At 53.1% G+C, this 25,057-nt stretch overlaps 2 protein-coding genes, 2 long non-coding RNA genes and 1 other non-coding gene across 41 annotated transcripts in view; 1 reads left to right on the forward strand and 4 right to left on the reverse strand.

Annotated features, from left to right (window-relative positions):
• NUMBL (NUMB like endocytic adaptor protein) overlaps positions 1 to 4,990 on the reverse strand; it is a 25,748-nt gene extending 20,758 nt beyond the window's left edge. For 2 of the 7 annotated variants that reach the window (XM_074023619.1, XM_005589300.5), the window contains exon 1: positions 4,391 to 4,990. In XM_074023619.1, coding sequence (XP_073879720.1) covers positions 4,391 to 4,483 — 93 coding nt within the window. In that variant the 5' untranslated portion in view covers positions 4,484 to 4,990. Of the gene's footprint in view, positions 1 to 3,228; positions 3,440 to 3,733; positions 3,855 to 3,901; positions 4,110 to 4,390 lie in introns of those variants that run through there. The other 5 variants (XM_074023621.1, XM_065535502.1, XM_015441327.3 and 2 more) reach the window with 3 other exon arrangements.
• LOC102146272 (uncharacterized) lies at positions 3,737 to 8,180 on the forward strand. The gene is made up of 3 exons (XR_010583360.2): positions 3,737 to 4,513; positions 5,276 to 5,367; positions 5,751 to 8,180. It is a non-coding gene; the product is annotated as an uncharacterized lncRNA (long non-coding RNA).
• The window catches only part of COQ8B (coenzyme Q8B), a 24,311-nt gene continuing 3,581 nt past the window's right edge, over positions 4,328 to 25,057 (reverse strand). For 18 of the 31 annotated variants that reach the window (XM_074023629.1, XM_074023624.1, XM_045379209.2 and 15 more), the window contains 11 exons: positions 21,416 to 21,493; positions 16,579 to 16,701; positions 16,349 to 16,434; positions 14,974 to 15,114; positions 14,800 to 14,881; positions 13,887 to 13,980; positions 11,604 to 11,745; positions 11,361 to 11,468; positions 9,135 to 9,200; positions 5,762 to 5,848; positions 4,328 to 5,176 (listed from right to left, as the gene is read on the reverse strand). In XM_074023629.1, coding sequence (XP_073879730.1) covers positions 4,838 to 5,176; positions 5,762 to 5,848; positions 9,135 to 9,200; positions 11,361 to 11,468; positions 11,604 to 11,745; positions 13,887 to 13,980; positions 14,800 to 14,881; positions 14,974 to 15,114; positions 16,349 to 16,434; positions 16,579 to 16,701; positions 21,416 to 21,455 — 1,308 coding nt within the window. In that variant the 5' untranslated portion in view covers positions 21,456 to 21,493 and the 3' untranslated portion in view covers positions 4,328 to 4,837. The remainder of the gene's footprint in view (positions 5,177 to 5,761; positions 5,849 to 9,134; positions 9,201 to 11,360; positions 11,469 to 11,603; positions 11,746 to 13,886; positions 13,981 to 14,799; positions 14,882 to 14,973; positions 15,115 to 16,348; positions 16,435 to 16,578; positions 16,702 to 21,415; positions 21,494 to 25,057) is intronic. The other 13 variants (XM_074023644.1, XM_074023638.1, XM_074023640.1 and 10 more) reach the window with 1 other exon arrangement.
• LOC123570415 (U6 spliceosomal RNA) lies at positions 19,284 to 19,389 on the reverse strand. The gene has a single exon (XR_006694596.1). It is a non-coding gene; the product is annotated as a U6 spliceosomal RNA (small nuclear RNA).
• LOC141409102 (uncharacterized) lies at positions 19,950 to 20,285 on the reverse strand. The gene is made up of 2 exons (XR_012427630.1): positions 20,206 to 20,285; positions 19,950 to 20,120 (listed from the first exon to the last, which is right to left on the reverse strand). It is a non-coding gene; the product is annotated as an uncharacterized lncRNA (long non-coding RNA).

The following is a 25,057-nucleotide window of genomic DNA, read 5'->3' on the forward strand; positions in this document are numbered from 1 at the left end:
TTGCCCTCTAGATGCATGTCCAGGGCTATACACATATGCAGCCAGCTGTATGTATCCATGTATCTACAGGTGTCCCTAGCATCCGGCAACAGCCCTATATACTTGGTTACACAGAGATGCAATCACAGCTACATACCTTAGATTGCAGATACACAGAAACAGTCACAACCCCAGAAAGCTGCCACCGTAAACATCTGGCCACATATTCATGTTCAGACACACATAGTCTCTACTACAGACATCTGTCCACATACATGTAGCACGTCCCAGCCCACTTAGTCCCCACCACAGACACCTGCTCACACCACCCACTGAAATCTGGTCACTTCCATCCACATTCTCAGCCATATACAAATAACGGGGCCCAGACACACCCACTAGAGCCGCACATGCACGGCCACACCCAGTGACAGCTATGTTTCCTCAGGCACCCGTCCAAGATACTGATGTCACAGGCCCACCCAGATAGAATCACACCCAGAGTTCACCCATTTGGTGACCCAGTCCCACACAACACAATCGCAGCTATACACACTTGTCACATGTGTCTCCACTGCTGCACACTGACATCTGGTCACAGATGCACACGGACAGGCACACATTTGGTCCCACGGAGACCACACGCAGGCACAGCTGCACGTGGACATGCAGCCTCAACCAGACCAGTCACACCAACACTCTGTTTTTGGTCACACACTGTCACATGATCACACATACCCAGTCATAGGTGCTCACATCTGGTCACAGCATCAGTCACACAGTCTACTGTGACAGCCATACTCATAGGGACAGTCCTCTATACACAACCACACACGGAGGTACTGATGGCCACAGCACGCAACCACCCACAAACAACTATCCCCAAGAATGGCCACCCTCAAGACACAGCCATGGTGGTCCTGTAGACATGGCCACAGCATCAATGTCCACATGACCCAGCCACCTATCATGGTCATAATCCCGTCACCCAGTGTCCCATACACAGCTGTACCATGTCACTCCAACACAGTGAAACATATAGCCTTTTTTCATGCAGGCACACAAGTCACAGAGACAAGTATGTGGCCACACAGAATCACAGCCCCGTGTGGACAGTTGCACAAAGTCATAAGCCCCACCTATACACATGTCTCACACATAGAGACAAACGCGCACAGTTTTAGTTTCCCACGTCACAAGTACACAGTCCAGCGTGGGCACAGAAATGCAGTGACCAGGACGTGGCATTTATAGTTGGGTTTACACAGAAGACACAGGTCCTGATGGAGCCATGTGCACAGTCAGGGGCCAATCTCATCACCAAATCATACATTCAAACACAGGTAGTCCAGCACATACACACAGAGACAAAAACAGGCACGCAACTACAGACCCCAAACTCTCACAGGTGATGACATAGACACAAACATCTATAGTCACCCAGGGTCACAGACATGCAGGTCATACACAGTCATATGGAAGCCACAGTCACATAAACACCCCTACAAACATAATTTCCTGGCACCAATACGGAGACACATCCATAGCTTTAGTCACACACAAATAATCCTTTTAAATAGCCAGCCATTCAGACACCTAGTCAAATACATAACCCAAATCACACATACAAGGCTAGAAATACATATAATCACTCATTATCACACACACAGCCAGATACAGTCATTTATATTAATACAACCCCAGTCACACACTCAGACATGGTTCTGCATACGCAACCACTGTCATACACAATACTGTCACACGACCCCAGGCACATAGACACAATGTGACTTCAGATACAATGGCAGTCACACCGGCAGAGTTGCACAGACAGGTGTGTGTCACTCATGTGTATAAAATCAGGTAGAGACACAACTATAAACATTGTCAGTCACTGGGAGGGTCACACATGCACATGGAGCCATAGACAACTCCACTCACACACACAGTCACAACTCCACCCACATCCTGTCAGTCACACGCATGCCCACCCCCAGACTCAACACATACTGTCACATACCCAGTTATAGTTACCGAGGCATACAAACAGGGTCACAAAAGACATAATCACAGACAACCACAGTCACAACCATGCACACCTCCAAACACAGTCAGACTAAAAAGTACAGGATTCTGCATAGTAAGCAGCTGTCACACACACATACACAGTCAAATACTAGGGTCACACACAGACACAATCATAGACACCACCACAAGCACACACACAGGATTCCTGTCACCAGCCGCAGCGTACGCGTGCACACACACACACACACAGCCACAGCCACACAAACACAGGGCACACTCCTAGCCACCTCCCCATTGCTTGCTTCCCCCCTTCCCCCCAGGTACCACACACAAAGCCGCCGTCACCGTCACCGCAGACGCTGCAGACAGACAGGGCTGCACCCGGTCCCTGGGGAGCCGCCCCCAGCCCAGCCTGTATGCTGGAGCCTGAGGGGCCAGGTCCGGGAGGGGGAGGCGGTGCATTGTCTGCGGGTGGGGCCACTCTTGGACAGCTGGGCAGCCCTGGGGACAAAGGGGGTGGCCCAGGGGTTCTGTGCCCTGGGACCCTTGACCAAGCCAGGGGGTGGAGGGATTGGGGGTTGCCTGAAATTGTCCTTATTTTATTCAGGCTGGGGTGGGGTGGAGTCCCAGGCACGGGACCTTGTTTTGAGAAGGGGCTGTGCCTGGGACACCGCCCAAGGATTGGGGGGATGCTGTGCCCAGGGTGCCTCTGAGGCCTGGGGGCAGGCTGTGCTTGGAGTCCCCCCATGCCTTGGCGTGGTGGGAAAGCTGTACGCAGTGACCCCATCCTTGAGACCGTGCCTAGGGAGTTGTTGTGCTGAGACCCCCTTAGGCAGGGAGAGGTCGGGATTGTGTCTGGAATCACCTCCTGGAGGCCTTGGTTTGATAAGGGGGCTGTATCCCCGACCCCATCTCCATCCCCATCTAGTTCCAGGAGTTGTACCTAGAATCTCTGTACCCCTGTCCTTGATTTTGTGGGAGGTCTGTGTCCAGGATCCCTATTTCCAGGGCCTTGGCAAGAGATGGCCCAGGGGTCTGTGCCCAAGACCCTGGTCTCCTGGGCTTTGGCTTGTTGGGCCTGTTCCTGGACCCCCACCCAGGACCACCCTCTCCAGCCTTGGCACCCTCTCTCCATCCGGGCGCCGCGGCCGCCTCCCACCCTCCGCCACATCAGCAGCGGCGCCGCCCCCGACCCGAGCCCCCCTCTCCCGCCCTTCTCACGCTGGCCGCCGCGCTGCGGGACATCCAGGGCCCGGGCGCCCCCGCCTCCCGCGGCCCTGGCTGGGCCCGGCTCCCCGACTGCTGCTGCTGCTGCTGCTGCTGCGGTGGCGGCGGCGGCAGCTCGGTCTGACGCGGGCCAGGGCCCGGGGCCGGGGGATGGTGCGGGATGCACGCGCGCGAGCCTGCTCGGCTCCCGGGAGGATTCCGTTCCGGGGGCGGGGAAGCGTCCCTCGGCCTCGGCTCCCCGCCCCGGCCCCGCCCATTGGCCCGCCGCCTGCCGTATATGCAGAAAGACCCCGCCCCGCCCCGGCGCCTTGCCGGCCCTGCCCCGCCCCTTGGCCTGCAGACCCCGCCCCCACGCAGACACCACCCCGCCTTCCCCGGCGCGGCCACCGCCCCGCCACGCCCATTGGCCAGTCCCGGGCTGAGCATGCCAATGAACATCGCCGAGTCGTTCCCCGGGTCCATCCTGGCCTGGACTCCCTTCCCCTCCGTGACCCCTGACCTCAGATCCCCTCCAACTCCGCTTCCGGAAGAGTTGCTTCTGGAGGTGCCTTGCCGCCCCACACCCCCAAATCTTCCCGCTAACCCCATGGTTCCCCAGCCCGGCGGGGGCGGGCAGAAGCGGTGACGAGGCACTTTTTGCAAGCAAGGGGAGGGGGTGTGAACAGACCAAGGCGTCCTGGTGCGCGATCGGTTCGGCTTTGGGAACGGGGGCGCCGGGCTGGGACCAGGGCGCGGTTCTGGCCGCTGCGGCGCCCCCGCCGCCCCCTACGCCAATCCTGTGGGTTTGGCAAAGCAGCTGGCAGGGACATTAGAGCCCATTAGTAAAGGCGAGGTTGCCGGGAGCGAGGGGAGGGAGCCTCCAGCCAAGAGGCACTGTGTGTGGGGGAGGCCTCAGCTGCCACAGCCCTTAGAGCAGGTGGTCAGCACGTGGGGGGGTGGGGAAGGCGAGAAGGAGGTTCCCGGCAACAGATGGCACAGGCAGGGCTGGGGCTTTCAGACAAGGGGGTGGGGGGGCTGGCCATCTGCACCTGGAGGCCGCTGGCGAGCTCCTCCCCCTCTCCCCGGAACCCTAGCGCAGAGAAAAGAGCTGGGGGAAGGGGAGGGTTGCTTTTATTCCGACTGAAGGTTCAGCTCCCCCCTCCCCCCGCACCCCTACCTCTCCAACACACTGAGAGGCTGGAACCCGGGATAAGGCAGCTGTTGGAGGAGCGAGGGAGGCAGAGGTGAGGACTGCCTCCAGGACCACCATCTCGCCTTCCACGGCAGACTTGAGGCAGAGGTGAGGGCTCCCCCTGATGAGTCCGGATCTGAAAACGGCATGCAGGGGCACAAGGCTCCCTCAAATGTTGGCACAGATAAGTTAACTGCTTCCCTGGCTTAGAGTTCCCGGATGCCCACTTTGGAGTGGGGAGGTGCAGGATCTAGGGCACGAAGTTGGGAGTTCCCCAGCCCCAGGGATCCTGAGCTCCTGGGCCAAGGAGGAGAGCCAGGCAAGACTGGGAAGCCCAGGGGGCTCCCCTGACCCAGGGCAGACGGGGAAGGGCTAAGAGGCACTACAGCAGGGTATGGCCTGCTTTGGGGACTGAATCCCCCATGGAGGCTGTCATGAGGGATCTGCCCAGGAGTCTCCTTTGGTGGGGAGGCTGCTGGCAGTGGCTGCGTCTGGCTGGCGACTGGCCCAGTAGCGGTGGTAGGTGTCCTGGAAGAGGTCCCTGCAGGCGATGTGAGCTTGGAGGCGGGCACAGGCCAGGAAAGCCCCTGCCAGCTTGCGGTGCAGGGCATAGGTCTCCTCGGGTGGGGGGCGCAGCCGGTGCCGCAGCAGCACCGGGATGAGGTCCTGGATGCGGCGGGCAGTTTCCCCCGACCCAAAGTCATAAGGGCCCTGGGTGGCGAAGGGCTCCCCCAGGATCATCACTGCCTCCACGTGGGCGTCGGAGAATGCCTGGGGGTGGGGTGGCGGGGGGGACAGCAAAGGCAGCCAGTGTGGACATAGAGCTCTCTGCATAACCCAGAAGCAACATGTAGCCTCCACTCCCTCCAGTCTCCACCATCAACACAAGCCCGGACTCCCCCAAGAGTGAGCAGCTTCCGCTCCTAGAACCTGGACTAGACAAGCAGCTCCCTATTCCCTGAGTAAGCACCCCTCGCTTCCCCGCAGAGCCTCCAACAGACAAGTCACCCTCTACTCTCTCTACAATAGAGAAGCGGCCCCTGCCCCTCCTGAACAGATCCACAGTGCCCATGTTCCCAGGGTTCCTGAGGAGTCAGGCCGCCGCCTCCCCCCACTCCTCCCACTCCTCCCCAAAGCCCCCAGCAAGAATAAGCATCCATCCTAGAGTCCCCCACTGCCTGGGTATAGACAGAGAGCCTCCATTCTCCCTAGTAGAGACAAGCCCCTCCTAAAGCCCCCAGTCCCCAGGTATAGACATGCCCCATACCCCACTCGCGTTCCTCAGTGGAGATAAGCAGCCCCCCACTGTACCCCACCAACAGACACCCGTCTCTTTCTCCTGCAGTGTCTCCCCACCTTGGTTTCAAAGCCTGTGAGGAATTTGAGGTCCCTGGACTTCTGTAGGACACGGTCTCTGTCTCCGTCAGCTGCAGCCTTCACCACCTGGGGAGACGGGTGGGAGTTAGAGGGACAAAGGCCGGGGCTCAAGGGGCCTCTGAAGAAGAGGAGCTGGAAGCCTGGGCCTCCCGTGTACCCACCTCCATTCTCATCTGCCTGGGCCCTCCCTCACCTGGAAGCTTCCTGCTCCCCACTCTGCCGGTCTGTGACTCCCTTAAAGACTGTTCCAGAGCCTGGAGTGGAGGTGGGCAGGGATCCTGCCTGCCTAGCTGGCAATGTGGGGCCTGCCCGGGAACTGCCACAGTGAAACAGTGCAAGGAACACGTGTCAGGGCTGCTGGTGGGTCCAAACACTCAACTGGACAGGTGTGGGCGTGACCCAGAACTGCATCCAAAGTTGCCAGGGGCCACCTCTCTGTCTCCCGCACTGGACTTTAAGCCCTGTGAGAGCAAGGATCCCAGTTGGGTGTAGTCGCGTGGGGCACAGGGTCTGGTGCTCAGGAGGCCCTGGGTGAACCTTGCTTTAGCAAATGAGTGTGTGGAGCAGAGCAGCTCTCCAGCCATAAGCTCATACACACAGGGCAGGAGTTGTGGGCATGGACAGACACCCAGCTGGGGCCAGCTGGCTAGGGCTCCATCCCAGCTCTGCCACCTGCCGGCCTGTTGGGCCTCCACTTTCTCATCTGTGAAGTGGGGATGCTAAAAGTGTCTTCCTCATGGGGCTGTTGGGAGGATAAAGAAGGTGATGCCTGTGGAATGCCTGGCGCTGTGTCTCATGCAGGAAGCACCGAAAATATCATAATCTACCATTATTAAGAGGTGGGCACGGGGGTCCCAATTTCACAGAAGGGGAAGCAGACCCGGAGTAGGGACTGGAACCTGGGTCACACCCCTCACCACTGGGTTGCCCGTTTTTGTAAGGAGAGGGGTTCGGGATTAATTCCATTCCCTCTCTGCTCCCCCTGCCCAAGCCTGTCTGGCCATCTGTCAGGCCTGTGGTCCTCAGAAGCCGGTGTGATGGGGCTTTTATAAACTGGCAAAGGCTGAGGCCTGGGTAGGAGGGGAGGGTGTCAGTGGGGAGCAAAATGTCCCAGCTACCCGAAGGGCCTTGGCTTTGTGCCTCAGTGGCCCGCGGAGAGGGCCCCAACGGGCCCGTGTGTAAGGGGTTATCACCTCCTCTTCCTGTTCCCATCTCAGAGGTGGCCCCCCCAGTCCCCAGGCCAAATCCCTGGACACCTCCATCGCTGACTTCCAGCCTGTCTGCTCCCATGGATTACCAGCTGGGCATCTCCCAGCCACCCCTCTGCCCCTCTCCACAGCTGCCCTGGGCTCCCAGCCCCCAGGTTTAGAGACCACTTCTTATTCAGAGGGAGTTTTCAAATTCTAACTGCATCCTTTCCCTGCTCAAATCTTTTTCCACGGCTCTGCAGGGCACCTGGATACAGTACGAGCTGCAGAGCGCGGCCTCCAAAATCCACAGTGATTTGCTGCACCCTCGTCACTGGCTCCTGTGCTGCTCCCCCACCTGCCCTCCCAGTCAGAATGGGAGCTTCCTTTGGGTCCTCTAGGGCCTTACTACTACAAGTGTGGTCCCCATACGGGTAGCCTTGGCATCACGTGGGCGCGTGTCAGAACACAGCGTCTTACACCCACCTCCAGACCAGAATCTTCACCTGCACAAGATCGCCAGGCTTCACAGGCACATCCAAGTCTGAGAAGTGCTGCTCTAATGGGAATATCCCTTATCACCGCCTGGCCTTGGCACATGTTGTCTATCTGGAATACCCTCCGAGCCTTTTCCCAATTGGCCCCCCTCATCCCTTAGGTCTCGAGGCTGACAATCCCTCCTCCAGGAAGCCCTCCCTGGCTCCCCAGGCTGGGTCAGGCTCCTCCTCTGGGTTCACAGTCCCCTGTGCTTCCCCCATCCCAGCCTTATCCATGCTGGGTCCTCACTGTCCCCTCACTGGACCATGAGTTCTGTGAGGAGGGGCCTAGGCTGGTCCCAGGTCACTGCTGTGTCTCCAGCTTTGCCTAGAACACAGCTGGGCACAGAGAGGGGTCAGAAAACATTTAGATTGGCTGGGCAGGGGGGCTCATGCCTGTAATCCCAGCACTGTGGGAGGCCAAGGCAGGAGGATCACCTGAGGTCAGGAGTTCGAGACCAGCCTGGGCAACATGGTGAAACCCCATCTCTACTAAAAATACAAAAATTAGCCGGGCATGGTGGTATGCGCCTGTAATCCCAGCTACTCGAGAAGCTGAGGCAGGAGAATCGCTTGAACACAGGAGGTGGAGGTTGTGGTGAGCTAAGATCGCGCCACTGTACTCCAGCCTGGGCGACAGAGCAAGACTCTGTCTCAATTAAGAAAAGAAAAGAAGGCCGGGCGCGGTGGCTCAAGCCTGTAATCCCAGCACTTTGGGAGGCCGAGACGGGTGGATCACGAGGTCAGGAGATCGAGACCATCCTGGCTAACACGGTGAAACCCCATCTCTACTAAAAAATACAAAAAACTAGCCGGGCGAGGTGGCGGGCGCCTGTAGTCCCAGCTACTCGGGAGGCTGAGGCAGGAGAATGGCGTGAACCCGGGAGGCGGAGCTTGCAGTGAGCTGAGATCCGGCCACTGCACTCCAGCCTGGGCGACAGAGCGAGACTCCGTCTCAAAAAAAAAAAAAAAAAAAAAAAAAAAAAGAAAAGAAAAGAAAAGAAAACGTTTAGATTGATGGCTACATGATTAGAGGACCCAGGGCAAATGTCTAATCTCAACAATTAAGGAAATGGTATTCTCTGCAGCCTCCAAGACAAACTGACCCCAGTGGGTGGGAGAGACGAGCAAAGTACGTGAGGAAGCGCCTCCTGTAGACAGTTGCCCCCAGGGACACACACCTGGGCTGGACACCAGGGCCCTGGACAGCGTGGGGTCTGGAGAGGTGACAAGATGGTCACTGTGGGCCTTCCTCTTAGGAGGGAGCTGGGCAGTGGTTGGAAGCTTGGACTCTGGACCTGGACTACCTGAATTTGAATCCCAAGTCTGCTGTGATCTTGGGGAGGTGACTTAATCTCTCTAGGACCTAGTTACTTCATCTGTAAAATGGGCCTAAAAATGGTCCTTACCGCATTGCGTTGCTGTGTGGTTTAAATCGGTTACTATACGTAAGCACTAAAGATGGAGCCTGACATATTAAGTGCTTGGTGTGTGCTAGTTGCTACAAGTATTACTATTATTTGTTATTTCTTAATTCCAGAAACTGCATTTCTCCTTCTTACTCCTCTGCCTCAGTATATGGCCTGAGCCTCAGCCTTTCAGAGGCTCTGGGGTCTGGGGGAGACTCACCTCGATGTAATGGTCTGTGAACTCTGTCCCAAACTCCCGGCTTGCACCAAAGTCCAGCAGGGTCACCTGGAAGCAAGGAATGGTGAAAGGAATGCTGGGATCCCAGTCACACGCCCACCGTCTATTGGGGCAGCCAGGATCTGTCTTCCTCCCCATGACCTTGCCCGCTCCTGCCAGAGTCCCTGCCTGGCTGCCTGACTGGGCTCCTGGCCTCATCTCCACATTTCCAGCCCACCCCCAGAAGGTAGCTGAAGGCTTTTATTATTTATGCAATAACAAATTTTAGACCCAGAAAAAAAATCAAGAGCATAATAAAATATACAGAAAAGTAAAATGAATACCCACAAATCCCACCACCCAGCACTCAGCCTAAAATATAAAATACTCCCCATCTGTCTGGGCGTGGTGGCTCACGCCTGTAATCCCAGCACTTTGGGAGGCCGAGGTGGGTGGATCATGAGGTCAGGAGTTCAAGACTAGCATGGCCAAGATGGTGAAACCTCATCCCTACTAGAAATACAAAAAATTAGCTAGGCATGGTGGTGGGCACCAGCTACTTGGGAGGCTGAGGTGGGAGAATCGCTTGAACCTGGGAGGTGGAGGTTACAGTGAGCTGAGATCGCGCCATTACACTCTAGCCTGGGCAACAAGAGACAAACTCTGTCTCAAAAAAAAAAAAAAAAAAAAAAAGTGCTGTTGAAAACCAATAAATTGATGTCAGGACTCCTATCACTTGGAGTTGAGTAAACATATCTCTGGGGTATGAGCCTAGGAGGGGACACGGTGTATGCACATTGTGGAGAAAGAAGGGGCAAAGGCCTGGGGCAGGAGACTCAGTGGAGCCACAAGATGCTCGGCAAAGGGTTCAGACTTGATTCTGAGGGGGCTGTGAAGCTGTGGGAGGGATATCTTGACCAGATTTGTGCTTTAGAAAGACCCCTCTGGGGACAAAATGGAGATAGACCACTTTGGAAAACCAGTTGGCAATCCCTGATAAAGGTAATGATGTATCCACCAACACTCAAGCCTGCAGGTCCAAACCTTCCCTCCAGGTCTTTGTACGACCCCTGCCCTCTGCTGGGAACACTCTGCTCTCTGGATGGTTGTCTCCTTCTCCCCTGTCCCGTCTCAGCTTTTTTTTTTTAAATAGAGTCGGGGGTATCCCTTTGTTGCCCAGGCTGGTTTTAAGTTCCTGGCCTCAAGGGATCCTCCTGCCTCAGCCTTCCGAAGTGCTGGAATTACAGGCATAAGCCACCATGCTCAACTCTGGTCTCAGCCTTTTTTTTTTTTCTTTTTTTTTTGTGAGACAGTCTTGCTCTGTCACCCAGGTTGGAGTGCAGTGGCACGATCTTGGCTCACTGCAGCCTCGACCTCCTGGGCTCAAGCATTCCTCCCACCTCAGCCTCCCAGTGGTCCCAGCTTTCATGGCGCTTGCTTTAAGAAGCCTCCCTTAATCCCTGCTCACCCCACAGTGAGTCAGGCACGTTCCCTGGGATCCCATAGCTTGCTGTGCCTCCCCCAACTCCAGCCCCCACCCCTCTGCCTGTGCCTCCCCCATCCAGGTCCTGACCCATCTGGCCTGTGCTCCTCATTGTGGTTGGTACGAACCACTCTAGGTCATCACTGTGTGGTGCCAGGCCCCCCGCACTGGACTGGGCACTCTGAGAAGGCAAGGGTCAGGGATGTCTTTTTATTGCTATCAAGAGGCAGGGGCAGGTGATGGCGTGTTCTGTATGGATGACGAGTGTGGTAGCGATGGCTAACTGCCTTCCAAAAGCTGTACTTCCCCTCTGTGCTGTCACATTGCCACCGGGAACCACTGCCTAGCCAGGGACTCCATTTTCTAGCATGCCTTGCACCTAGGCAGGCCATGTGTCCAGCTCTCACTGATGGAATGGCAACGGAAGTGGTATGTCCATTGCCCTAGAATGAGCTTAGTGTATTTAGCCTGGGCGTTACTTTTTCCACTCCTGGCCAAAGCAGTTAGGCAGGGGGCTACCCTCTCAATCTCTCTTACCCTTTCCTTGGGAAGCAGAGCATTGTGAGGCTCCAGGGATGGCAAAACTATAAAAGGGAAGGAGCCGGGTCCCTGAATCGCCACTTAGAAAAGGGCCACCCCTGCCTGTTGTCGGGGTAATCAACTGCTATTGTGTTGAGCTACCGAAATATCAAGGAATAGTCATTACAACAGCAAATGTACCCTGACACACATCACTAGGAACCAACCTGGTGGCTGGAGGCATCATATAGGAAGTTGGCCCAGTTGGGGTCCGTCTGCATGAATCGGAACTCAAACAGCTCCCGCAGACACAGCGTCAGAAGCTGGAAGCAAATCTGGGGTGGGGAGGAGTAGCAGGCATCTTAGTGTGATCTCCCCTGTGGCACCCTCGCTGGCCTGGAGAGGGACCATGAGCCTGGCCCACCCACCCTGGGGCCATGCCCTTCCCACTGTGCTACCAGATGGCATACCTGGTTCCGCAGGTCCTGGCTCAGGCCCTGGCACTGGTCCAGGGGGACTCCTCCGGCCAGCTCCATGCCCAGCACCCGTGTCGTGCACAGCTCCTTAACCACAGCTGGCACCCGGAAGAAGGGGTCATTTGCCAGCAGCTGCCTGGGGCAGGAGGGGAGGGAGGAAGGGAACTTCGTGCTTCAGGCTTGTGACCCAGCTTGAGGCCTCCTCCTTGTGCTCTCAGAAGTCCTCCATGAACAGTAGGGGCCATGCCCTCCCTCCTGCCCATCTCTTGCCGCTGTCTGCCCTGGGTGATGACCAACACCTGGCTGGACTGAGATTTAACAAGTATCTCCAAGGTGCCTACTCTGCACCTGTCCCTAAACTGGGTGCTGTTGGAAACCCAGTTACCACTTCCCTACCTGAAACCCTTCTATGACTTCTGGTTGCCCCAGAAGGATGAGTTCAGGTGTATTTCAGCCTTTGCATTACTTTTTTCATTAATTTATTAATTCATTCATCCCCATAGTAGTCACTAGTATCAAAATCTGTGAAGTCTATAGTGATACCCATGGGTCACTCCTTGCAATCACTACTCTGAACACAGGTAAACAACAGGAAAGAATCCTCTGTGTCCATCCCTGTGCTAAATGATGCTGGGGACAGAGCAGTGAATGAACCAGTCCCTGGACCTGGCCCCCAACCCCGAGACCACACTCTCACAAGCAGACGGATTATAGATTGAGGTAAGTGTGTTAGCTGGGTGCGGTGGCTTACACCTGTAATCCCAGCAGTTTCAGACACCGAGGTGGGAGAATCGCTTGAGCCCAGGATTCAAGATCAGCCTGGGCAACATGGTGAAACCACGTCTTTACGAAAAACTACAAAAATCAGCTGGGCACGGTGGCCTGCACCTGTGGTCCCAGCTACTCAGGAGGCTGAGGTGGGAGAATCACTTGAGCCTGGAAGGTCGAGGCTGGAGTGAGCTGTGATCTCACCACTATATTCCAGCCTGGAAAACAGAGCGAGACTCTGTCTCAAAAGAAATAAAATAAGTATGTCCATGTAAGATTTGGGAGGCAGAGAATATGAGCGAGGCCTCTGGTTGACGACCCATGGGATGGCTGGAGGAAAGTGAGGGGGAACAGGAGGGTGGTGTGGGGTTTTACCCTAAGGGCACTGGGGAATCCTGTGGGGATGGGGGGGTCTCTGGCCCATCACCCCACTTCACACTCTCCTCCTCAAACTCCTCCTTTGGGGTTTGTATTTTTGTCCTTGTTGATAAAAATCTCTGAACTGCTCCTCATGAACCAGAGCCATACTGGGCATTTAATTGGCACACTCCCCTTTCATCCTCACTCCACAGTGAGTGGATGCTCTCTGGAGACTACTGTACAGATTGTATGGATGCAGGCCATGCAACCCAGTAAGGGCTGACCCAGGATTTCATTCCGCATCTGAGTCTAGAGTATGTGCTTCTAACCACTGCCTTCTACTGATCTTTCACTCTCTGTCTACAGAGCTTGGCACGTTTTAGGCTGTCAATAAATGTGTGAGCCACACTGTGGAGGATCCCACTGAGGTGCCATTAATTGCTACACATCGGGATGTCTCCAAGATATAACCACATTATTCCACATAGCCATGGTTCATGCATTTTCACTGCTATGAAATATTCCACAGATGAATACAGCATTGCTTCTTTGTCCACCCTGCTGGATAAACTTGATGGATATGGGTTGTTTCCAGTTTGGGGCTGTTGCAGACAGAGCTGCTGTGAGCATTCTAGAATAGTCTGATGGTGTATACTGGCATAAGGGTCCCTAGAGTGTTCAGCAGGGAGGGCAATCGTTGGCTTGCAGAGTTCGTGAATATAAGGGCTTATGTGATGATGCCAACCTATTCTCAAAATGCTTCTACCACCTTCTCCCCCAACCCGCGGTGCAGAAGGGATGCTGTGGAGCCCACTCTCTCCACCTCCCAGTGCTATGGGCTCCTTGGTCTCCGTCAGTCCAGCGGAGGTAAGAGTGTGTCATCGCGTAATTAAGTGCCTGTGTCGGACCACAGTGGGTATGTGGCCCATCTCACAGAGAAGACTGCCGCTTGGGAAGTGACCTGCCCAAGCTCACAGAGGACAAAGGGAGTAAGCGAAGTGATGGATGAGTGGACGGATGGATGACCAATGATTGAAAGACAGAGTCTGCCCCACCCCACAGCTCCAGCTGCCAGAAGCTGAGGGGGCAGCTACTTCTCAACTAGCCTGGGAGGGAAGGAAGGAGGGAAGCCCAGGGGACTCAGCTCACCTGAAATTCTGGGCACAAGCTGCCTCACGACGGTAGTCACACTCCCAAGCCAGCTCCTGCTGCAAGGCCTGCAGGCTCTGCTCGGCAAATAGGCCTGCGGGGGAGGCGTGTCAGCCGGGGAAGGGCCCGGGGCGCGCCCACTGGTGGATGCCTTCTCCTGCCAACCCTCCCTCTTCTGCCTCCCGCACTGTCCCTCGCAGCTCCTGCTCCAGGCCTGTAACCCACATCTGTCCAGGCCTCTGACCTGCATCTGTCCCTCTCCTGTCTCCCCCGCTGTCCCTTGCAGCTCCTGCTCCAGGCCTCTGACCTGCATCGTATCATCTGTCTACACATTTCCCTCGTCCTTCACAGCACCACGGGGTTCCTGGGGTCTTCTGAAGCCTTTCCTGGGCTCTGTCTCTTGCGTGTGCCTGCACCCCAGTCCCTGGCAGCTCTTTCAGAGTCACGCTTGCCCCTATTCTGTCTCCTTTTCATACTCACTCTCACGTTGATCACTGCCTTTGAATCTCGCTTCTGGGCCTGGCTTTCCCTGTCCCTCTCCGTCTCTTACACAAACACAACCCGCCCTCCTTTCTTCAGGCACCTCCTCACGTGCCATCCCCAGGACTGTCCTTTTCTGCTCTGCCGCACCTACAACCCTGCTCGCTGCATGCACACCCTCTGCGAGTCTGCTGCTGGATCTTGGCCCTGGGCTCCCGTCTCTCCGAGGCTCTGTTAAAATCCGTGAGGCTTTTCTCACACCTGCTCATGCTCCCTGGGCTCTCCCTGCCTTGGTGTCCTTTCTGTCTCTCACACTCCCACTCATGACGCCAGCACACCCTGCCCGTGCTCTTCTCTGGGCTCCCCCTCCTGCTTGCTCTCTGTGGGCACAGCCCCTTCGGGAGGTCAGCAGAGGAGTGGGTGGGCGCCTCACCCGCGGGCAGGGCTGTGCTCATCTTGAGTACCGCCAGAAGGTTCTGGACATCGCTCTGAATGCTCTGGGCTACGCCGGGGTACTGTAAAGGGAGAGGGGAGGGAAGGAAGGTGGAAGTCATTCCTCTGGGCTAGCAGGGTGCCTGCCTCTACCCTGCCCGGCCTCCCCTCTCACCTGGATCTTCACGGCCACCTCCGTCCCGTCCTTCAGCAGGCCCTGGTGCACCTGCCCAATTGAGGCAGCGGCAAAGGGCACCTCCTCCAAGAAGGCCACCTTGGCCTGCCAGTCCCTGCCAAGCTCCTCTTCAAGAACTCTCTGCGGGGAGTGGTCACAGCCGTCATCATCGCGGCAGAGTTCATTCCCCAGGCTGAGTGCTTTACGTGTTGATAACCCCAGCACTCACCACACGCAGGGCCCTGGGCTAAGCTCTTAGCTGCCACCCCCTTTACAGATGACGAAACTGAGGCTCAGAGAGAATTCCCTTGTGCAAGCGACTAGGCCCACGCTGGCACACTGTGAGGCTCAGCCCAGCCTGTGTCCCCTGAACCTGGACTCCCTGGGCTGTTGTGGGGATTGCTATTATTTATAGTTAAGACTCATAACAATCCTTTTTTTTTTTTTTTTTTTTGAGACAGGGTTTCGCTCTGTACCCCAGGCTGGAGTGCAGTGGCACCCTCACGGCTCACTCATCAACCTCCCCAGCTCAAGTCATCTTCCTGCCTCCTGAGTAGCTGGGACTACAGATACGTGCCACTGTGCCCAGTTAATTATTACTGTTATTATATTTAGTAGAGACAAGGTCTCACTATGTTGCCCAGGGTGGTCTGGAAGTCCTGAGCTCAAGCGATCCTCCAGCCTCAGCCTCCCAAAGTGCTGGGATTGCAGGCATGAGCCATCACACGTGGTCAACCATCCTTTATTATGCTCTTATATGGTATTATTAACTCACAGTTCATGTGATCAAGAAGAGCTAAAATTCACAGTGGGCTTCCTGTGGGCCAGATCCTATTCAAAGTGGCCCAGAGAGAGTCAGTACCTGCCTGGGGCCACATGGTGAGTAAGCAGAACAGGGATGGGAGGGCAGGTGGGTGGCAGAATCCTGGATTCCATGCCTTACCCAGTTATTAGAACAGCTCATGTCCTGGGCACTTACTCGGTGCCAGGCACCATGCCAACCTATTTACCGACATGATCTCCTTTAATTAAAAAAACAGTAATAATCACAGCTAACACCTGCATGTCACTCATGGTGAATCGGGCCGTTCTCAGCACTCTGTGTAAACTGATTTATGTGACCCTATGATGTGGGTGTGGTTGTCACTATCACCATTTCCCAGGGAAGGGAACTGATGCTGAGAGGTCAGGCTGCTGTTCTCTCCTTTAATCACCACAGCAATGCTAGGAGGTGTGTACTTCGGTTATCCCCATTTTACAGTTGGAGAAAGTGAGGCTCAGAGGGAGGGAGTGAGGCAGTGAAGCCAGGAGGGTCAGGCAGGTCGGAGGAGATGGAGCCTGCCTCCCTCACCGCCCTCCCCCACCGGGCACTCACCAGCATCTGCCAGCGGGGCATGAAGTCGGCGCTCTGGCGGACCCGCTCGAAGATGCGCTGCAGCTGAGGGCTGATGAAGCTGTTGTCTTGGGAGACAGTGGAACAAGGAGGGCAGTAAGCGAAGAGGTGAGGAGGGACCCCCATGTGAGTATCTGAAGTTGGGGCCTGTCGGTGGGTAGGGCTGGGGTGGAAGTGAGGTCAGGGGTCAGGGGTCGAGGGTTATGCTGTACCCTGGATGCTGAGCATCTGGCCAACCTTGAGGGCAGCCCCTCGAACTGTACATAAGGTCTGCACGATCCGCTCGGCATTGGCCTCCGACAGGAAGGGGCTGGAGTCCGGCCCAGAACCACCCTCTGGGGAGAGAACAACCATTAGAATTACAACCACAAATATCATCACTGCGGCCAGGCCTGGTGGCCCACGCCTGTAGTCCCAGCACATTGGGAGACCGAGGCAGGATGAATGCAGGAGTTTGAGACCAGCTTGGGCAATAATGACATCCTTTTTCTATTAAAAAAACATATATAGCATCTGCACACCAACAGGAATGGCTAAAATGAAATACAGAGGCCAGGCTTGTTGGCTCACGCCTGTAATCCCAACACTTTGGAAGGCCAACGCAGGAGGATAGCTTCAGTCCAGGAGTTCCAGACCAGCCTGGATAACAAAGCAAGACCCTGTCTCTGGGTGTATGGTGGCATGTGCCTGTAGTCCCCAGCTACTCAGGAGGCTGAGGCAGGAGGATTGCTTGAGCCCAGGAGGTTGAGGCTGCAGTGAGCCACCACTGCACTCCACCCTGGGCAACCAAGCAAGACCCTGTCTCGGAAAAAAAAGAGAAATAAACATAAATTAAGACAAATTGCAGGAGAGTCAAAGAGTAACTACTACAGTATTGAATCGGTGAGCTACCACTACATACAACAGCCCAGGCGGGTCTCAAAAATGTAATGCTGAGTGAAAGCAGCCGGGTGCGTGAAATCATCACCCAGTTAAGCTGATATAAAGAGCAAAACAAGGCCAAACAAATCCAGGGTCCAGGAGCCAAGACAGAGGTCACACTTGGTGAGGGGAGTGACCAGGTAGGGACAGGAGAAGGGCAACGATTCTCAAAATGTGGGCCAGGGGCCCCTGAGGGTCCCTGACACCGTTCAGAGGGGTCTGAGAGATCAAACTATTTTCATCATAACATTAAGATGTTATTTTCCCTTTTCTGCTCTCATGTCTCTAAGAACATTCACTGGAGTTCTCCAGAGGCTCCAGGACATGTGAGGACATCATCAGGCTGACAGCTGATGGAATGTGTACGTGTGTACTCTTGTATTTTAAAAATATCTCTGTATTCTTTTGTGTTTTTGAGACAGTGTCTCATGCTATCACCCAGGCTAGAGTGCAGCGGTGCAATCACGGCTCATTGTAGCCTCCTGGGCCCAAGTGATCCTCCTGCCTCAACCTCTTGAGTAGCTGGGACTATAGGTGTGCACCACCATGCCTGGCTAATATTTTTACTTTCTGTAAAAATGGGGCCTCGCTCTGTCACTCAGACTGGTCTCAAATTCCTGACCTCAAGAGATCCTCCTGCCCCAGCTTCCCAAAGTGTTGGGATTATAGGCGTAAGCCACTGCACTTGACCTAAAAATTTCTCAGTTTTAATCTCTAATATGGTAAACATCAATAACTATAACCCACATAAACAAGCTCTTTGGGGGCTCATTCTAATTTTAACAGTTTTATTGAGAAATAATTCACATACTATATAATTTATCATTTAAATTATATAATTCAATGATTAGTAGTATATTCATAGAGTTGTGCAAGCATCACCAGAATCAGTTTTAGGACAGTCACACCACCCAAAAAAGAAACCTGGCTGGGTGTGGTGGCTCATGCCTGTAATCCCAGCACTTTGGGATATCGAAGCGGGAAGATCACTTGAGCTCATGAGTTTGAGACCAGCCTGGGCAAAGTGGTAAAACTCTGTCTCTATAAAAAATGCAAAAATTAGCCGGACATGGTGGTGCACGCCTATAGTCCCAGCTACTCAGGAGGCTGAGGCAGGAGGATCACTTGGACCCAGGAGGTAGAGGTTACAGTGAGCCGTGATCCTGCCACTGCACTCTAGCCTGGGTGATAGAGTGATACCTTGTCTCAAAAAAAGAAAAAAAAAAAAAAAGAAAGAAACCCTATACCCATTAGCAGTCATGCCTCATTTTCCCCAATCTCCCCAGGCCTTGACAACCACTAATCTACTTTATGTCCCTACAGATTTTCCTATTTTGTACATTTCATATTAATGGAATCATTCAATATATGGTTTTTCTGTGTGTGGCTGCTTTCATTTGTGTTTTTTTCTTTTTTGAAACAGTGTCTCGCTCTGTCTCCAAGGCTGGAGTACAATGGCACGATCTCGGTTCACTGCGACCTCCGCCTCCCAGGTTCAAGCAGTTCTCCTGCCTCAGTCCCCCAAGTAGCTGGGGTTACAGGCGCCCGCCACCACACCCAGCTAATTTTTTGTATTTTTAGTAGAGTCAGGATTTCGCCATATTGGCCAGGCTGGTCTTGAACTACTGACCTTAGGTGATCCACCCGCCTCGGCCTCCCAAAGTGCTGGGATTACAGGCGTTAGCCACCGCGCCCGGCCTCACTTAGTGTTTTCAAGATTCATCTACATTGGAGCATGTGTCAGCCCTTCATTCCTTTTTATGGCTGGATAATATTCCATCGTATGCATATCACATTTTATTCATCCATTCATTAGTTTTAAGGGTATGCAGGGATCCTGAGTCCAAGCAGTTTGAGAGCTGCTGTTCTAGGGTTTCTTGCTGTGGGTACAGACATATCTACTTGGTGAAAATGCACCAAGCCATACACTTACAGGTATGTGTACCTGGGTTTATATGCAAATTACATTTCAGCTTTGGCAAAGCGTTTTTTCTTTTTTTAATATGAACACTTTATGAACTTGTGTGTCATCTTTGCACAGAGGCCATGCTAATCTCTGTCTTATTTCAATTTTTATTTATATGTGATGCTGAAGTAAGCACAGCACAACAAAGCAATTCTTAGGCTTTTATTAATTTTGAAGGCCAGTTGTGGTGGCTCACAGCTATAATCCCAGCACTTTAGGAGGCCAAGGTAAGAGGATCTCTTGAGCCCAGAAGTTCAAAGCTTCAGTGAGCCATGACTGCACCACTGCACTCCAGTGTGGGTGACAGCAAGACTCTCTCTCTTAAAATTTGAAATAAAATAAAATTTTATTGAGGTCATTATTGAGCTGTTCCAGGCAGAATCCTAAGTATCTTTGTGGATTCTCTGTCTGAATGCCCACAGTCACACCAGGAAGTAAGAATTATCAATCCTTTAATTTTCAAGGTGAGAAAGCAAGAGACTCAGAGAGGTGCAGCATCTAGCCCTGTTCCAGGCAAAATCCTAAGTGTCTTTGTGGATTCTCTGGCTGAATGCCCACAATCACACCAGGAAGTAAGAACTATCAATCCTTTAATTTTCAAGGTGAGAAAGCAAGAGACTCAAAGAGGTGCAGCACCTAGCCCTGGGTCACACAGCATGGGAGTGGCAGAGTTGGGTGTAGACTCAGGCTGGTCCTACCCAAACCCTAATCCTCCACCTACCCTCAACTTTTTGTTTTGAAAAAAATATCCAGGCTGGGTGTGGTGGCTCATGCCCGTAATCCCAGCACTTTGGGAGGCCGAGCAAGGAGGATGACTTGAGGCTAGGAGTTCCAGACCGGCCTGGGCAACGCGGCAAAACCCTCTCTCTACAAAAAATACAAAAAATTAGCCAGGCGTGGTGGCACGTGTCTATAATCCCAGCTACTCAGGAGGCTGAGGTGGGAGGATCACCTGAGCCCGGGGAAGTCATGGCTGCAGTGAGCAGTGATCGTACCACTGAATTCCAGCCTGGGTGACACAGCAAGACCCTGTCTCAAAAAAAAAAAAAAAAAAAAAAAAAAAAATCCAAACAGAAAAGTCACATGTATGATATCGTGAACACCTGCACACCCGCACACCCTCCACCTCGATTCAACATGGTACCATTCTGCTGCATCTGCTTTACTGAGCGTGTACCCACACACTTACTATTATTATTTTTTGCTGACCCACTTACATGTAGTTGCACTTAAGCTTTGCTAAGAATAAGGATATTCCCCTACACAATCACAGTACCATAATCACATGTAAGAAAATTAACACCGATTCCCTAAAATTTGCCAGCCAGTCCATATTCAGATTTTCCATTTGTCCCCAAAAAGTCTTTCATGGCTGTATTTTCCAAAGTGATATCCAATCATGGTTCAGATGCTCCATTTGTCAAATAATGTCTCTTTCGTCTCTTTTTAATCTAGAATATCCACCCCCACTTGTTCAAGACATTGACTTGTTGAGGGATCCTCCACCTACCCTCAGCTTTTTATTTTATTTTTTATAACTGCAAATGCTACACATCTAATTCCATCTCTGAAGTACACAGACCCTTGCTGACACTTCTATTTTCAGCTTTCCGCTCCTGCTCCGAGTTAGGAACTCCCAATGGCTTAAATTTTTTCTCAGATAATCTAGTATGTGGCCAGGCGCAGTGGCTCATGCGATAATCCCAGCACTTTGGGAGGCTGAGGTGGATCACGAGGTCAGGAGTTTGAGACCAGCCTGGCCAACATGTCGAAACCATCTCTACTAAAAATACAAAAATTAACCAGGCGTGGTAGCATGGGCCTATAATCCCAGCTACTCAGGAGGCTGAGGCAGGAGAATCAGTTGAACCCAGGAGGTGGAGGTAGCAGTGAGCTGAGACTGTGCCATCGCACTCCAGCCTGAGCGACAGAGCGAGACTCCATCTCAAAAAAAAAAAGAAATCTAATATGCTTCTCTTAATCATGACCCTGATAGTGGTTTAGGGTTGTTCAAAGCACTTCACAATGACTCTAAGAGGTGGGGAAATTATCATCACTTCCATCTTCCGGATGAGGAAACTGGAGCTCAGAGGGGTGAAGTCACTTGCCTCCAGTCACACAGCAAAGCCAGGATCTGAACCCAGGCAGTGTGGCTCACTCACCTGATTGCAGATGACCTCCTGGCAGGGACTTCTTAGCCATCTCGGCCAGCGCTCCCAGCCCCAAGCCCACAGCCAGTCCTGGAGGGAAAGAGAAAAACATGAGAGACCGTTTGCCTGGGCTGCCCCGCACCTAACCCACTCTCCTTTCCTGGTTTTTCTCCAAGAATGCTTGTCACCCAACTTTTTTTTTTTTCTTTTATTTGAGATGGAGTCTTGCTCTGTCTCCCAGGCTTGAGTACAGTGGCACAATCTTGGCTCACTGCAACCTCCACCTCCCAGGTTTAAGCGATTCTCCTGCCTCAGCCTCCCTACTAGCTGGGATTACAGGCGTGCACCACCATACCTGGCTAAATTTTTTTGGTATTTTTAGTAGAGACGGGGTTTCACCATGTTGGCCAGGCTGGTCTCGAACTCCTGACCTCAGGTGATCCTGCCGCCTTGGCCTCCCAAAGTGCTGGGATTACAGGCCTGAGCCACCGCACCCGGCTTCGTCTCCCAATTCTTTGTATCTCTGTCTCCAAATCAGTCTCTGACTCTTCTTCCTGCACGGGGCTCCCTTTAAGGCACAGCTTCCTCTTTAACCCTTTCTCCACGTCTCTGTCTCCCTCCCAGCAGTTCTTAGGCCTGGCTGCGCATTCCAATTACCAGAGGAGCTCCAGTAAATATAATGCCCAGACTCCACTCCCGAAATTCTGATGAGATTGGCCTGAGACGTGGGAATTTGTGCTTTGTTAAAAAGCACCTCAGATAATTCTAATGTGCAGCCAAGGTTAAGAAGGCCCCTCGGCCAGGCACGGTGGCTCATGCCTGTAATCCCAGCACTTTGGGAGGCCGAGGCGGACAAGTTACCTGAGCTCGGGAGTTCGAGACCAGCCTGGCCAACATGGAGAAACCCTGTCTCTACTAAATATACAAAATCAGCCGGGCACAGTGGCGCATACCCATAATCCCAGCTACTCAGGAGGCTGAGGCAGGAGAATCACTTGAACCCGGGAGGTGGAGGTTGCAGTGAGCCGAGATCTCACCATTGCACTCCAGCCTGGGCAACAAGAGCGAAACTCCGTCTCAGAAAAAAGAAGGCCCCAAAACAACTGTCCCAAGTCCCTTTGTCTTCTGGTGACTCTTCTTTCTCTGTCCACACCTCCTCTTCTTTCTGCTTATCTCTCTTTTTCTTTTTAAAGACAGGGTCTCACTCCGTCGCCCAGGCTGGAGTGCAGGGGCACCATCATAGCTCACTGCAGCCTCAAATTCCTGGGCTCAAGTGATCCTCTTGCCTCAGCCTCCCGAGTAGCTGTGACCACACGTGCATACCACCACGTTCACCCAATTTTATATTGAGACGTGGTCTCACTATGTTGCCCAGGCTGGTCTGGAATTCCTGAACTCATGTGATCCTCCTGCCTTGGCCTCCCAAAATGCTGCGATTACAGGTGTGGGCTACCAGGCTTAGCCTCTCCTTTTCTAAGCCAGTTATTTCTGCCTCTCTTCCCTTCTCCCCATTTGTCCTATCTAGGTCTCTTTTTCTCTTTTCCTCCCTTCGATGTTATCTGTCCATCTCTGATTTCCTCTGCTACCTCTCCTCTTGCCCCTAAAGACATCTCAGGTCTCTCTCCTTTTGTTGTCACCATCTCTGTCAATTACCATACCTGGCATTTTCTGTGTCCTTTCTACATGTCAGAGGCTGTTCCCAGTGCCTTCTGTGCACTTACTAATTTTTGTCCTTACATGAGGTCTCCACCTTCATAAAATATATTTTACAGAAAAACTTTCATTTTACAGAAAAGGAAATTGAGGTTCAGATAAGTGAAATAATTTGCCGAGAGTCACATCACAAAGCAAGGACATAGCAGAGTCATCCCTTGATCCCTGGGCAGCCTGGTGCCACAGCTCTAACCAGTGCCTTCGACTACCTCTGCAGACTGTGAATCAATCAATCAATCAATCTATCTATCTATCTATCTATCTATGCATATATATATGTTTTTTTTTGAGATGGAGTTTCACTCTTCTATCTATGCATATATATATGTTTTTTTTTGAGATGGAGTTTCACTCTTGTTGCCCAGGCTGGAGTGCAATGGCACGATCTTGACTCACCGCAATGTCCACCTCCTGGGTTCAAGCGAGTGAATCTATATTTTTAAAACCTGAACCAGGCCGGCCGCGGTAGCTCACACCCATAATCCCAGCACTTTGGGAGGCTTAGGCAGGTGGATCATGAGATCAAGAGTTTGAGACCAGCCTGATCAACATGGTGAAACCCCGTCTCTACTAAAAATACAGAAATTAGCAGCCAGGTGCAGTGGCTCATGTCTGTAATCCTGGCACTTTGGGAGGCCAAGGTGGGCGGATCACGAGGTCAGGAGATCGAGAACATCCTGGCCAACATGGTGAAACCCCGTCTCTACTAAAATACAAAAAAAAAAAAAATCCGGCCGGGCGCGGTGGCTCAAGCCTGTAATCCCAGCACTTTGGGAGGCCGAGATGGGTGGATCACGAGGTCAGGAGATCGAGACCATCCTGGCTAACACGGTGAAACCCCGTCTCTACTAAGAAATACAAAAAACTAGCTGGGCGAGGTGGCGGGCGTCTGTAGTCCCAGCTAATCGGGAGGCTGAGGCCGAAGAATGGCGTGAACCCGGGAGGCGGAGCTTGCAGTGAGCTAAGATCTGGCCACTGCACTCCAGCCTGGGCGACAGAGCGAGACTCCGTCTCAAAAAAAAAAAAAAACAAACAAACCAAAAAAACAAAAAACAAGTTTGGAGTGGTGGCATGCACCTGTAACCCCCGCTACTTGGAAGGCTGCGCCAGGAGAATTGCTTGAACCCAGGAGGTGGAGGTTGCAGTGAGCTGAGATTGCACCACTGCACTCCAGCCTGGGTGACAGAGCAAGACTCTGTCTCAAAAAACAAAAACTTGAACCATGATCAGCAGTAAAGAAGACGTTTACATTATAACCAGTGCAGACCAAGGTATATGTTTCATGAAACAAGACTTTCCCCTGCTCTACAGGTGCACGCATATTTTCTGTCCTATTCTTCTTTTTAAATGCTGGTTGCAACCCACTAAATTATTTCATGTGACCTGCATGACATCCGGCTATGTAACCCAAAGTCAAGTTACCTCCCCTCTGTTAGCCTCAATGTCCTCATCTACAGAATAGAAATAAACACTCATTGATTCAGTGCAGCATGTGTGTATATGGGGCACTGCACCTTACAGGTTCTCAGTAAATGTTATTATGGCCGGGAGCAGTGGTTCATGCATAGAACCCCAGCACTTGGGGTGGCCGAGGCAGGAGGATCGCTTGAGACCAGGAGTTTGAGACCAACTTGGGCAACATCAGGAAACCCAATCTCTACAAAAAAGAATTTTTTTTTAATTACCCGGGCCAGGCACAGTGGCTTGCCGGGCAGGGTGGCTCACGCCTGTAATCCCAACACTTTGGAAGGCTGAGGTGGGTGGATCACTTGAGGTCAGGAGTTCGAGACCAGCCTGGCCAACACGGTGAAATCCCATCTCTACTAAAAGTACAAAAATTAGCCAGGCGGCCGGGCGTGGTGGCTCACGCCTGTAATCCCAGCACTTGGGGAGGCCGAGGCAGGCAGATCACAAAGTGAGGACATAGCAGAGTCATCCCTT

The sequence above is a fragment of the Macaca fascicularis genome, chromosome 19 (assembly GCF_037993035.2).
Source record: "Macaca fascicularis isolate 582-1 chromosome 19, T2T-MFA8v1.1".
NCBI classification, from domain to species: domain Eukaryota; kingdom Metazoa; phylum Chordata; class Mammalia; order Primates; family Cercopithecidae; genus Macaca; species Macaca fascicularis.